General features: G+C 54.4%; 1 protein-coding gene across 1 annotated transcript in view; it reads left to right on the top strand.

The window, feature by feature from the left end:
- RGS9 (regulator of G protein signaling 9) overlaps positions 1-12,506 on the top strand; it is a 155,891-nt gene extending 143,385 nt beyond the window's left edge. Inside the window, exons 12-14 of the mRNA XM_032595713.1 lie at positions 1,984-2,101; positions 10,352-10,809; positions 12,025-12,506. Of these exons, the coding sequence (XP_032451604.1) occupies positions 1,984-2,101; positions 10,352-10,809; positions 12,025-12,175 (727 nt within the window). The 3' untranslated portion in view covers positions 12,176-12,506. The remainder of the gene's footprint in view (positions 1-1,983; positions 2,102-10,351; positions 10,810-12,024) is intronic.
- Positions 12,507-14,740: the final 2,234 nt, after the last annotated feature.

Here is a 14,740-nt window from a genome sequence, read left to right as displayed (position 1 = left end):
AAGTTGCTATACTTCTTCACCTTGAAACTGGAATTAAATTAGCTACATCCTTGTATCCTTGGAATGTCCTAGGACCTTAGAGAGCACAGCAGACTATGCCTCAAGAAAAATGGTGGACTGATGCGGAAAAACGACAGTGACATTCTAAGTGTTCTTGTTGTTCTAAGTGTTCTAAGTGTTCTTGTTGACTCCAGGGACTGCCTGTCAGCAAGTCCCCCATTAACTGGTTCCTGCCCACTTCCTCCTTGGAGATGTGGATCATCTCAACTGGCAGAACCCTTGGGCAAAGGATGCAGTGTTCTGAAGGGCAGTAACTGGGCAGTTCTGGAGGGGTAAACGAACACTCTATAGGGAGGGACTGAAGATTCAAAAGAGTAACCAAATGACAGCATGAACAAAGTTGTGGGACTTTGGTGGGGGTTTTCTCAGTGACGGCACGTGGTCTGTTCATCCCTCTCCCCCCGCCCCCGCACCCCCCATGGTTAGTAAACGTTCCCCTGTTTGCAGGCTCAGCCCATGCTGGGCTCTTTTCCAGCGTCTCCAGTCAATTCAAAAGAGGGGTGGTTGGACGGGAGCCTTTATCAAAGGAGCTTAAAAAAAAAAAAAACCCAACTTAGTTTCATTCTTGAGGATAATGGCCCCGTTATAAAAAGGAGAGAAAAGAGGGCTTTGTGGTGCTATTCTTCTAGGTTTGCCCGGTAAGGAAGGGAGTTCAGTGTCCCTGGGGGCTTGAAAGCTTCTCCTTTAAGTCACAAGAAAGGAGCGTAATGGCTCCGGAAGTTCTGCCAGAGAGTAGTGGGGAAGGAAAGGAAGTCTTGTATACCTCTCTCCAGATGTTTTATAAGTAGGCAGCAGACCTGAGAAATCAACTGGCATCTTTTCTGGAGCTCCCAGGGGTCCCTGGGTGCCGGGTGCCCTGAGGCCCCCGGTGCAGTGCTTATCTTGCCGTGGGGAATGGTGGTCTGGTAATGGCCCTGTGAGTGAGGACACGCGGGTGATGCTTTTGTAATGAGGGAAGCCCGGCCTGTCAGTGTGTGCGGGTTGCAGGGCGTGTGGGTTCGTCCCAGGGCTCGTGAGTGTCAGCCAATGTGTGAAACTTAATTTCTCTAGAATCCGTTAAATCGAGCTCCAAACTCCCCCTGGGCGGGGCTGGTGGGTGACCCAAGTTCAACCATGACTCACTGGTAAGGGAGCCGTCTTCTTCCCTCGCGTAGATGCCAGAGTTCTCTGGGCTTTTGTAGTCCAGAGGTTTGGGGAGGTCCTAGGTTTGAAGTCTACCATTGCTGCTGAAGTGCTTGTTTTCCAGGCATGGGCGTGGTTCAGCTGCTCGCCACTGCCTGCATCTGTCAGACTCCTGGAGCTTTGTCCTGGTCCCCAAGGCCATGGGAGACAGACTTGGGTCCCAAGAACCCATGTTTGACTTCTGGAGAGGTTCTGACTCACGTGGTGCATGCACAAAGTACCACCGGCCCACCAACCCTCTCCAGGCCTCCCCCCCGCGTTCTCTGCTGGTCTAGCCTGGCCCCCTTGGACAGCCCGGCTCCTTCCCTCCTTCCCGGAGCCTTGGCTTTTTGAAAACAAATGCTCCCTCCACACCCCCCCACCCCAAGGCAAGAACCATTGGTCTTCCAGTATCAAACTCTCCTTGCCCCCTTCTTTCAGAGAGAGCCCATGGGAAGTTAAGTTGACACATTGATTTCTAAATCTTGTAGGAGGTATGTCGTCACCACGACAGGCAGTGTTCCACGCGCCTAGCCTAGAATCCGATGGCGGCTGGTCCTCACTCTGGTCCATCCTCCAAAGGGGGAGAAAGAGCTCAGGTCGAACACGCCTCTGAGGGTGCCCCCTTGGCGCTCACGAGGAGAATGAGGGAACGAGCCCAGATTCGGGTCCTGCAGCCCCGTCTCCCACCAGGTGCCACAGTGGCACAGCTGGGCGAGCTGTGTGGCTTTCCACCAACCACAGCCTTGTCCTTCCTTCCAGCTCCGGTCTCCCATTTATGCGACGCCACCTGCGTTCCAGCCCGAGCCCCGTCATCCTGAGGCAGCTGGAAGAAGAAGCCAAGGCTCGAGAAGCAGCCAACACGGTGGACATCACCCAGGTCATGAGCAAGCTGGACCGTAGGAGCCAACTCAAAAGAGAGCTGCCTCCTAAATAGATCTAGAATCCTTGGGGGCGGGGGCGTACGTGCAGGAGAGGCATGCAAAGAAAGGCAGAGTCAGAGTCTAGAGAATTCTATGCCCCGTTGGGGGGGGGGGCAGCGGGGTCACCAGGTGCATGCCATAGCCCCCTGACCTCCTTCGGGGTGGACTTCACAGTGTCACCGCAACTAGAGCTCCAGTTCGTGGGGGGACAGGGGCAGCAGTGGGGGGCGGGGAGGTCCCTTGACTCAGGTGCTGTGTGACTTACTTAGCGCTTACTTAGTAAGTACGAACTTAGCACTTACCCTCTTACCGAGGGGGTTCTTGGAGTGGGAAGCCCAGAGAAAACAGGATGTTTTGTGTAGCACGTTTGCTTTGGAAAATGAACAGGAAGACCGCCTCGTCCCCCAAGACATGGTTCTTCTTAATGGAGCTCCTCACCCTACCTCTCCGATTCAGACTCCGCTTCTAAAGCAGTCTGAGATGCCTCTGAGGCACTAGATGCAGGGTCCCCCCAAGATGCACTTCCCCTGGGCTTCTCTGTTACACCTTCTGGAAGGGTCCTGCTGAGACATTCCTGTTGAACTTGTTCTTAGTCACGGTTGGTGAGGGCTGGTGAGCTCCCTCCTTCCCTGTTGTCTCCCCACCGCCTGACACCTGCTGGGGGAATTAGTATGAAGGGCTAATTAGACTAATTAGACGAAGGGCTCAGTCGGAAGCCCCCCGGGCAGTCAAGGTGAAATGGCCTTATGACAAAGGCCATATCGTTTCAGATAAAGGAAAGGTGATGGTGACTTCATTCGTGGGAAGAGGGATGATAGACGGCTGGACATTTCCAAGATGAGTTAGGGTCAAAGATAATACTCTTTGGGATATTTTCTTTTATTTTTTTGTGGCGGGACAGGGGAGAGGGAGAGGGAGAGAGAGAATCTTAAGTAGGCTCCATACCTGGCTCAGAGTCTGATGTAGGGCTTGGTCTCAAGACTGTGAGATCATGACCTGAGCCGAAATCAAGAACTGGGTGCTTAACCGAATGAGCCACCCAGGCGCCCCTCCTTTGGACATTTTCTCGATGTTTGTGCTTCTCTCCTCTGTAGCTGTAGGCTAGGCCAGCCCTGTGGTCAGGGAGCAGGGAGAGGACAGTTCACACCCTGACCTTGGGAGGCCTACAAGGTAATTCTGGAAGCTAGCCTCACCTCATGCACCTGTGTGAGAACGCAAAGGCGACAGAGCAAGTCCGCGAGCAAGGGACCGACGTTACGCAGCAAAGGGACTCACTCCTTCAACACGTTTACTGAGTACCTACTACGTGCCAGGCAGTGGTGAATACAACGGCCTGGCCTCTGTCTCAGGAAGTTTATAGTCTAGGACTGACCAAAAATAACGAAGCCAATGGTATCGGCAGCCGTTGCCATGTGACAAACAAGATTAGAGCGTCACACGATAATCAGTGTTTATTGCTCCCGGGTATAGGGTCGTCTGTGTGGCTCTGTTGATCTTGGTGGAGCTCACTCCCATGCCTGGGGCCTTGATCCGTGGTGGCCTAAGCTGGGACGAGCGGAACGATTCTTCTCTACTTCTCGTGCCTCTTGTCCTCCAACAGCCTGGCCGCGGCATGATCTGTGGTGATGGCGGATCGCAAGGGAGTAAGTGGAAACACGTCAGGGTCTTGAGGTGTAGGCTTAGACCTGGTTTTCCACCTCATTTCCTTGGCCAAATCAAGTTACAAAGCCAGCCTAGAATCAAGGGATGAGGAAATAAACTCTAGCTCTTTAGCGAGAGAAATGTTAAAGTCTTATCGCCACAGACGTGGAGACAGGGAGGGACGAATTGGAGCCGTCACTGCGACCAACAGCCCACAAAGATGGTAAAACCTGTAGAGAGCGTTACAAAGGATGTGGATATGGTGCCCTGAGAGGGGAGAAGGGAGATGTGTGCACTAAGGAGGCCTCTTCAAGGCGGTCACGGAGAAGCAGAGGTGGAGTGAAAGCGGCCACACAAAGAAAGTGGGCAGGCAGGGAGAACTTTCCAGGCAGATGGGACTGCATGCCTGAAGGCCCATTGGGGAGAGTGCCTCGGGGTGAACTGTAAGGCCAGGTGGATGGAGCCTGGTGGGCGTGGGGCATATGGTGCAACACAAGGTTAGAGAGGTGGGCGAGGCCAGGTCACTGGGGACCTTTTAGGCCATTGTAAGGAGTCTACAGCTCTTGGTTTCATGTCAGTGAAATGATTCCATTACTCTCTCCATTTTCCCTAGTCGTAGACTAGTTTAAACTCCGAAAGAACAACCTGAGGTGTGCTTTGGTCGTCTCTCTTTTGGAGAATGTTGGAAGTTTTCCGATGCAGGGAGGGCACCCCCAGAAGGAATTTCAGGTGATGGCCGTTGTAAATGGAATGACACAGGACAGGGGCTGTGTTTGCCCAGGATCACTCTGAAACCTGATGGGTTCTGCAGAAACGTGTCTTACCTGAGTGGACGAATGAAAGGAGGAAGGAAGGAAGGGACAGAGCCCTGGATTTGGAGAAGGCCTCTTGGTCTCTGGTTCTGCCACCAGCCATGTGGTCTTGAACAAGTCACTTATGATCTCTGCTTCCTGATTTGTGAAGTGAGGGGTTAGGGCCAGATCCACGCTCCTTGAAACAGACTCTGTGAGTTCCCGGAGGGTACCCCGCCTGGGGCCTCGATTTTGCTTGAAGATTTGGAATGGGAGGACACTTAGGTAATTTTAGATATTTTTTTGCATTAAAATCATCATGAATATAGTGTGAATTAGAATGCAAAACGTACATGAATTTTTTAAGATAAAAATTGAGACATCAAAGACATTTCATGCTTGGCTGTGGCAGGTTTAGGCTTTACCCTCAGACTCCTGGGAGAGGATGTTTACCCGGCTCTCCTGCTGTTTGTCCTACTTTCCTGGGAAAGTTTGAGAAGCACAAAACCAGAGAGATGCGCTGTCCCTTCTGGTTACCCCCTGTGAGCTGGGACCGCATACCCGGCACAATGGCGGTGACGATGGCGGGGCGTCCAACACATCAGGAGTTCCGCAGGCTACAAAGTGTATCATGTTTGTCTGTGACTCAGCCATCCACCTCCCACAAGTGAGATGTCTCCCACCCTCCAGCAGACTCCCAGGGGCTCCGTATCAGGCACAGAGTAGATACGCCACACGTATTAATGGAAACCTTCTCAACGTCAGACACACGGGGACCCCGCAATCTAATGAGAGGCACAGGGATGTAAACAGGGTCAGTTATCACTCTTTAACGGATAAATGCATAAATAAGGAACCCGGAGAAATGCATCTGAAGGAGGGTAGGAGATAAATGGCTTCGCTCCTGGATAGCAGCAGCCACGTTCCACACGTTTCTAAACACCTTTTCTACGTAAGAACCGGTGATGGCTGCTGGGACAGGTACAGAAATGGGCAAGAGGTTCTCTGCCCTCCAGGGGCTGGCATCGATGCCTAGATGCAAATGGCTGCAACGTGAGACGGAACGGGATCGAGGCTGAGTGTGGCACACCAGAAGAGCACAGAGATGGGAGAGGATTGTCTGGCCTGGAGGACTGGGGGTGAATCCACCAGGAGATTCTCGTGTTTGGTAGTAAAGGAGCCCAGGTCCCTATCCAGTTTTGAGGTTTTGTAAGAGTGTCGGCCGCTGGGCCCCAGCAGGTGACAGCTGTTCCTGGGGGCTTTGTTTCTGTGTGTCAAACATAACAGTGGCCCCCGCAGGGTCTGTCTCGATCTCAGCATCAAAAATAGTATTTATTTGGACAGTATTATCGATATATTTAAATGATTGTGATAGTTTCTGTGTTCTGTGTACTTAGGCATCCTCTTGATTCCTCAATGCCATGCTTTAAACAGCTTGAGTTTCTCCACCTCCTATTTATGCTAGAATATAAATCATGCTGGAAAGTGCCAGGCTTTCCTTTGTAGAATTTCGTTTTCAAGCTTGGCTTTTAGAGAAAGGGCTGCTCTTCTTGTGAGGGTTGTGGTAATACGAGGGCTAGGGACAAGAAAATACAAGAAGAGTACGTAAGATAATGCCTGGCATATAATAAACGCTCAGTAGATGCTAGCTGCTGTTACCTTGGTCACAACCATTGTCACTGTCGCCATCACCACCATTTATCACCAACACCATCACTGTCGTCATCTGCATCATCGCCACCATCATCACCACCATCCTTAGTCACGTACGGTCTTAGAGTAACCTTGGGCTTCCTTGCACCTGTCGGTGTTCGTCCAGTACGGTGATCCATTATTCTTTACTATTCCGGGCATTCCCTCGGGTGCACTTTTAGCTTTGTTGACTTAAACCGTCTCACTTCTCTGCTCTCTCAGTCTTGCAGTGTGGGCCGCCCAGCTCTCCAGGGACCATCAGGATATATTTGAAGGGAGGAGGGTGGGCCATTGATGTCACGTGCTCTATGAGTCTGTCCAAGTTCTGTGGCTTAAGCAAGGGTCCGTTCAAGATGGTAAGGCTGTGCCACACACGAGATGGTGGGTAGGAGAAATGATGTGTCCACCCTTGTGGATTTGTTTCCACGGAGCCAACTTTGCTTATTTGCTTTTGGAGGCGAGGGGAAAGCAAGGAGGGACCGGAGAGGGTGCTGTGCACACTGCATGCTGAACCTGAATGTGGCTTAGGAAGCAGGAGTTCAGGGGGCCACAAGGACTCCTTCAGATTCTCAGCCAGTTTCTAGACAGAAGACGAATCGCACCTCCTTGCACTTATCTGCCTTGCCTGCCATTAAAAAGCCTACGATCGTGACGTCATGTCAATGTACCCACTCCATTCCACGCTCTTTCCCCCTGTGTCACTCCCTTGCCTAATAAAACAGAGCTCTCAGAGCTTCACCGTGTCTCTGTGTGTCACATTTCTTTGCCACGTGCCTTGCATGCCGCTGCTTTGCTGTGTCACGCCAGGGGTGGGCGTGGCGTGGGCTGGAGGGGCCAGGTCTCTGTGGGAGGGGCCAGAGTCCTGGTGGGAAGGGGGTAAAAAAGGCCTTCCTGCTTTGGGTGGCCGGGGCCGATGGGGTCAATGGCTATTTTCCCAGAAGAAAGGACCTTCTCAGGCCAGGTGAGTAAAGCAGGACGGTGGCCACTCCTCACCTGTCTTGTCATTCATCCTGGAAAAGAAAGTGATGGGGGAGAAGAGTGGGGTGGGGAGGAGGGCACAGAATTAAGGAGGGCAGTCCTGTCCTGTCATAAGCTGTACGATCTTGGTCAAGTTGTCATCTCCACGAGGCTCAGTTTCCTAATCTGTAAAGTGGGGATTATAATGACTTTATCACAGATTCTGAGTAAGTGGGATTCAAGAGAATGAACCGGAGGTAGGGTGTCCTCAGTCAGTTTATTCTCTCACCAAAGCCTATTGCCTAGTTTTGGTGTCTCAGCCCACTCTCCAGGACCCCAGGTCCCATCTGAACCCCACAGGCAATGGGATGGCCCTATGAATCAGTAGACAAAGCAGGGGGCTTTGGGGTTTCACGCTCCTCGGATGGGATTCTCATTCTGTGTTAGTTATCTACTGCTGTGCAACGAAACAGCGCACACACAGCTGTTTGTTCGCGCACCGATGGCCAGGTGAGGCTGGGCCGGGCCCCCTGCTCACGGTCTCACACCCAAGGTCACACCAGCCTGTCGTGTTCCTATCTGGAGGCTCTTACGAAGAACCTGCTTCCAATCTCTTTGAGGTTGTTGTGGAGACTCAGTTTGTCACTGTAGGACTCAAGGCCCCAGCGTTTTTGTTGGCCGTTAAGCTGATGGCTGCACCCAGCTCCTAGAAGCTGCACTATCCCTCGTCTTGTGTCCCCTCTGTCCCACCTTCAAAGCCAATCCTGGAGAATTTCTCCTTTGTTGAGTCCCTGTCGTGCTTCAAACCCTGTCTGACGTCTGTCCCTGGTCTGTGACTCAGATCTGAAGGGTTCGTGTGATGAGGTCAGGCTCACCCAGGTAATCCTTTGTTGATGTCACCTATGCCATATCACGTCACCTGAGCACGGAGTGGCTGTCGTGTGCCATTTCTAGTTCACACCCACACTGGAAGACGGGGGCAGGAATGTTAGCGGCCACCTTCGTGTTGTACATATCACTGTCCCTGTTGTCTGTGAGAGCCTTGGGATGGCAATGAGCCCGTCTAGACCTCAATTTTCTGGATACTAGATAATATGCTAGATTACCTACCATATAGCAGACGCTTAAGAAGTTACAGGGCCAGACCCTTTCACCTAACCGTTGTCTCCCAAACCCTTAATGAGGGCCCAGCTTTCTCCTTTATCGCTCTTCCGGTCAGCAGACTGTGTCCTAAGTGGAGACCCCTTGCCCTATAGAAGGACGGTGTTAGAAGCATGGCGTGGGGCTCCTCAAACTGGACATAACAAAACCGTGACCTCGGGTGTTTGTTAGAAGATGCTTTCCCTGGGTCGCGTCCCCCCGAGATTCTCCTTCAGTGGGTCTGGTGGGGTTGGGATCCGCACTTGCAGCAGCACCCTGGGTGATCCCGGGGTGCGCTGATGGGCAGGCCATCCTGAGACGGCCAGCCAGCTGTTACACGTGCAGACTCGGCCGTCCACGGGCCCGGCTTCAAAGCCCGCCCTGTCCCCGGTGGCCTGTCCTTGGGGCTCGGTTTTCGAAGCATTCGTTTCCTCGTCTGTACAATGGGCATAGTAAGAGCTGGTGGCCTTACCGAGCGGCTTTGGGAAGTAAGTGCGATGATCCACAAAACGTGCTCAGCCTCGACCCTCACGTTTCCTGAGTTCTCGCTGCGTGTTAAGGCCAGGAGTTTTGATTTCGTATGTTAACCCTGGGGCCCCAGGTCCAGGCCTTGGCTCTGGTTTGTGGGCCTGTGGAGACCTGAGCAGAGGCACAGTACCAGTGGCTCTCAGCTGCTGTTTCAGAATGGAATCGAACTTGAACTTCAGGGAGCTGGTGGGGGAGAATGGAGGCCGTCCCCCCTCTGTCCCCCACGGCAAAGACTTCTGTGGCCTCCTGGCCTTTCTTTTCCTCTAAAAGCTGTCCTTGGATGTGCCTGCCCCTTTCTCTTCCGGCTGGGACCAGCACACTCAGGGGACCTGGAAACCAGGCCATACCCCACAGAAGCCAGCAGCCTCCAGCTCAGCGCCCGGAGCTGCCCTCCCTCGGCCCCGGGGCAGTGCCCAGGCCCCCGGGGCAGGCAGGTTTCTCTAAGCTGGGCGTCGTGTGGCTGTGCCAGTTTCAAAGAGGGTTTGTTCTTCACTGAAGTCCTTTCCAGTTCTCTCTCGGAGGCAGTGATGGCCCAGCTGTCCCAGAGGGTCCCCCTTCCCTGCCAGGACTGGGCTTTGACACGGTGAGAGGCCACAGCAGGCCTTTAGGACGGGGCATGACGAACCGGGCCGGTGGGCCCTCGGAGGCCCATCTGTGGAGGGAAGAGCGGTGACAACAGAGGGGTGACAGCAGAGAGCCTCCCTGAAAATTCCAACTTTAACTTTGTCAGCTCAGACCAAGCTCTCCTGGGCTTCTTTGCTGAAAACCTGCTGGTCCAGTACTCCTGCCCCTCCCCCCTCCCGCTCCTTGACTCTGGGGCCACGGGAGCCCGGGGAGGTCGAGATGCTCCCCTTCTCCAGCGATGAGCCCACGACGCCCACTCTGCCTCCCCTCCCGGCCACCCTGTTCTGCCGCGGGAGGCACGGCCAGTGCGGGGGCTTGGCGACCCCCAAGGCGTGGCCAGTTGGACACGGGGTCGGGGCTCAGGACGAGGTGGGGTGGTCTCAAGCGTGGAGGAGTGAGCAGGGTCCGGGCTGGGGCTTCTCGTATCACCACTGCTCTGTTAAAAGTGTCCTCGGGCTGGGAACTAAGGGCGGAGAAAGGATGCATGGCATCTAGCGGGTCCTAAGCATTGTTTGCTGGGGGACGGGGGTTCAGGGCAGTTGGAAAGCCAGCCTGGCCTCACCCCAGCATCCCAGGCCCGGCAAAGGTCAGCCTGGATGCAAATGTCCAGCTCCAGGCACCGTGGCCAGGGCTCGGGGACCGGCGGGCCCCTTGGCGGGAGGCCCGTGTGTGGCTGGGCCGTCATCACAGGGGGCTCCGGGCCCCTTTCCCAGCTCCCCAATGGGCCCGCCACACCAGGCCGTGCTCCGGGCGCTGGAAGGGGCTAAGTCAGCAGAGGGCTGTGTCCCTGAGCCCCCACGACTCACCCTGAACTCTCTCTTTCCTTGTCTGCAGCCGGGCCAGCACACCGCTCCCAGCCCCCACCTGGCCGTGTACACAGGGACCTGCGTGCCCCCGTCTCCTTCGGGTCCCTTCTCCCCCTCCTGCCGCTCCCCCAGGATGCCTTTCCCCTCGCCGGGCCGCTTCATCCGGAGGCCCAGCAGCACCATCTGCCCCACGCCTATGAGGGTGGCCTCGGAGAGCTCCGAGCAGACGGGGGCCGCTGGTGCCTCCGGGGCCTGCCCGGGGCCCTCCGACACTGCCGGGGGTGAGGCCTCGGCCGAACACCCCTGGGTCCGGCCCAAGGCCCGCGTGGCTCTGTCCTTCAGCAGGTTTCTGAGACGGGGCTGTTCCGCTTCCCCGGTCTTTGCCAGGCTCTCGCCCAAGTGCCCGCCCGTGTCCCACGGGAAGGTGCAGCCCCTGGGGGACGTGGGCCAGCAGGTGTCACGGCTGAAATCCAGGAGAGTAGCAAAGTAAGAACCGGAAGGGATTGTGCTGTGTGTGAGGGACATTTGTCCCCGTGCGAGCATACGTATTTGCACATTTGCCTGCATGTGAGCGTGCGCGTGTGCATGTGTCTCTGCATGAGTGCGCGTGCACGCATGTCTGTGTGTGTGTGTGTGTGTGTGTATGTCTGTGCTGGGTACCGAGGCCATGGGCTTGAGCACGGTCTAGAACTGGGGGTGGGGGGGGGTGAGTAATGAGGATTCTGGGTTAGCGGACACGACAAGAGGGCTGTTTGGCCACTGGATAGTTTCCAGAAACTCAGCGTTGCCCTCGCCTGCTTCCTGAGAAAGAAAAGGAATGGGAGTCTTTCTTTTCCGCCTTTTCCCCCTTCTGTGCTCCACCCAGCCTGCCCCATCCCAGAAAGTCAGTCTAATGAATCCATTGCACTTTTTTTTTTAAAGTTATTTATATACTTTGAGAGAAACAGAGAGAGAGGAGAGGGAGTAAGCGGGGGAGGGGCAGAGAGAGTCCCAGGCAGGCTCCACACTGCCAGCTGGGAGCCCACGCAGGGGCTCGAACCCACGAACCGTGAGATGGTGACTTGAGCCGAAACCGAGTCGGATGCTTAACCGACCGAGCAGGCTCTCAGAGGGGCCTGCGGGGATTCCTGCTTCTACGGGTGTTTCTGTGAAAATGACCGTGCCCAGTCTCCCCCGAGAGGTGGCCCCTCTCAGCTCCATTTTGGGTGTAAGCCTGAGTTCTGAGAACCCCAAGTGCCCGGAGGCAGGTCACCGGGGGCAGCACAAAGGCTCTGAGGGGGTGCACGCCAACTGCTGGACCAATGGCAGAAAGAAAAGTTGTAGGCGGTGCAAAACTGGGCATCAGCCCCCCGCCTCTATTTGGTTTTGGGGAGACAGTCAGGGGTATCCTTGAGACTTGTCTCCTAGAGACACGCTCCTGTTGGGGAGACAGTCAGGGGTATCCCTGCACCAACCAACACGCTCCTGTTGGTTGCTCCAACCCTAACAATTTGAGCCCCTCCAACATGAAAATAAAGCATCTTTTGAGTGAGCCTGAGTCCAGCAGAGAAACAGGAGTCCCCTTCTACCCCCAGTGAAAGAGATCCGCGGAGCCCGGTCGCGGCACACCTGGGTGTCACTCTCCTCCAGGGACGTCAGGGTGAGCTGAGGATTTGGTGTCCCTTCTGTCCCTATGCACTTGCCTGTCTTTTGTGCCTGAAGCTTTTTCCAGATCAAAATGGACGTGCCTACGCAGAGTGGGACCTGCCTGATGGACTCGGAGGACACCGGGACAGGAGACTCGGGTGACCGGGCCGAGGAGAAGGAGGTCATCTGTCCCTGGGAGAGCGTGGCCGAGGGGAAAGCTAGCTGAGCCGGGGGCGCTGGACCAAGAAGACGCTCCCAGCAGACCCTGCCAGATGGGGCCACGGGCTCTCGAACCCAAGTGCATTTCGATCACATTTGGGGCCTGGAGAGAGAAGACGGGATGGATTGTGGGGAAGAGTGCACTGGCTGGGGTCCCGATGGCCGATTCCCACCCTCCCTCCTGACCTTCCTTTCCTTGGGCAGAAGAAAGGCATGTGGACCAGAGGACTTTACTTGCTGCCTTAAAACCAATAAGAGGTTAACTTGTGAGAGTCTCTTGGCCTGGGATGTTAGTGTGCGTCTGGTTTTATTAGTTAGCTATGAGCTACTATTTATCAGTTTATGAGTTCAATTCATCTCTCTTTTGGTTTTAGAGACAAAGGGACACTGAGTCGTTTTTAAGAACTCTCTCCCTGGCTACATTGGTTTGTGCATGTTACTTCCATCAACGGAGCTCCCCAGAGCGTGGCATCGTGCATGAAGGGGGTGTCGGGGAAAGGCATCTTTCTAGAATGAGCAGGTGTGTTGTTCGCATCCACCAAGAAGTAGAAACAAGATGGGATTAGCTGGGCAAGGGGTTTATCGGGGGAAACACCTGTGAAGGATAAAGAGTGCGATCTGGAGAAGGAGGTAGGGGCCTTCAGACCAAGTGCCTGGCTGGCCTCTGGGGAAGGTAGGGCAGGCTTGGAGAGTCTCATATGGCAGTGCAGTTCCAAGTGAGTTTTGGCCTTGCCATTGGGGTGTCCTTGACGCAGAGTGACTAGGTCTGGCAAGAACGGTTCTGCCTTCTCACCTCCATCATGCAAGGTCATTGGCTGGGAGCGCCTGGGGGGGACGTCCGGCCCCAGCACAGACACGCTGCTGGCCATCGGTCCATCCGCTCCCTGCAGCAGGGGCTCGGAGCACGCACGTTCATGTCTGCTGCATGCAACCCGGTAGGCGCTTCTGGAGGCTTAGGCCTCGGTGCACCCCCACCTCTTCTCATAGTCATTTACTCAACTGGTATGTGTTGAGCCCTTGCTATGTGCCAGGCACTGTGCTAGGCCCTGGGGATGCAGTGGTGAGTGAGCCTCCTTGCCTCCTTGAATTCATCTAGAGCCGTGGCTCTCAGCCCGGGACAACTTTGCCCCTGGGGGACACTGAGCAGCGTCTCAAAACATTTTTGGGGTGTCAGGACGAGTGCGGGGAACGCTGCTGGCCTCTAGCGGGTGGAGGGCAGGCAGTGACACCAAACATTCTACAAACGGGATAGTCCTCTACTCCTCCACAACGAAAGATTCTCTTGTCCAAATCAGCAAGTGCTGCTGTTGGGAAATCCCCGAAGAGAGGGTGCAGGTGATTCCCTGGGCTGCTGGACACGGGCCCCTTGTCATTGGTTTCTGCCCCCAAGCCCTGAACTGTTGCCTGAGAGTGTTCTGCTGGGATTATAATTGGATTCAGGGGTGGGTTGATATTAAGGACTACATCGTCAAAAACGTTTCTTCAAAGTTGCATGGCAAGCTCTCACGGGAAAAAGATTTTTCGAGTGGGTTGCCAAACCATTCATTATCCCCCCCCCCCGAATTCTCAGCTTCATCAGATTCTGATTAGTAGATAAGAGCCCCTCACTTGCTTTTAACGTGCGACAATTTACCTTATTCAGTCCATAAATAAGCCCCCCGGGGGCTACTGAGTCATCTGTCTTGACGCTTCTAGAAATGAACGGTGGCTAGGGGCATGGCCAAAACCTGGACTTGCTGACCACGCAAGGAAGCGCAGGTGATTTAATTCTGAAAGAGAGTGTCATTTTACATTCTGTGGGATCCACTCCTTTGGGCTCACAAGAGTTACTCATGTGGGGATGAGGAAACTTGTCTCCTAGAGAGCACACAACGCGGGCTGGCTCTCTCTTGGAAGGCGAGTGGGTCAATGAACTTGATGTCTTTATTTGCAAAGCTGGTCTAAAACGAGATTACAGGCACAACCCATACCTTTAATGTACCAGCAACCATTGTGCCCAGACTGTAAACTGGGGTTAGGGGGCTCCACTCCGAAGCCCCCAGGGTCCTCGACCAAGACCGTTTGGACCTTCAGCATCAACTATCCAAGGCTGCGGGATTCCCTGATGGGATTAGGTGAGGTCCCGGCTAAAGTGCTGTAACAAAGAGACCCCAGGAGGAAGGAAGTGGTTCAAACATGAAGGAGTTTGACTCTGCCATGTAATTGCCCAAAGGCAGGAGGCATTTCATGGTGACTGGATTCCAGGGAAGAGAGGAAATCCAGGGGCCAAGGTAAATATTTTTAACCTTGTTGCCTCACCTGTCCCCTAGTGATTGGCATGATTATTCTCCACCTTGTCTGGACCGAAACTATTAGCCAGTCTTGGTGGAGGGAGTGGAAAGTATAGTAGAAAAGGGGAGAATGTGGGAGGTGGGGCAAGAGGAGCTGGGAGTGGCTGATCAGTTTGTATTTGGCCAAATGTTTGGTCAATATCTGTAAAATGCATCTCTGCTCTATTCTATGGTTGGGCGGCTTTTCCTTCATTGAGAATGCAAACCTCCTAGGCGCCCAACACCAGGTGAAGTAGAGTAAA

The sequence above is a fragment of the Lynx canadensis genome, chromosome E1 (genome assembly GCF_007474595.2).
Source record: "Lynx canadensis isolate LIC74 chromosome E1, mLynCan4.pri.v2, whole genome shotgun sequence".
Lineage (NCBI taxonomy): Eukaryota > Metazoa > Chordata > Mammalia > Carnivora > Felidae > Lynx > Lynx canadensis.
The sequence above is the reverse complement of the archived record's forward strand: the minus strand, read 5'-3'. Positions and strand labels throughout refer to the sequence as shown.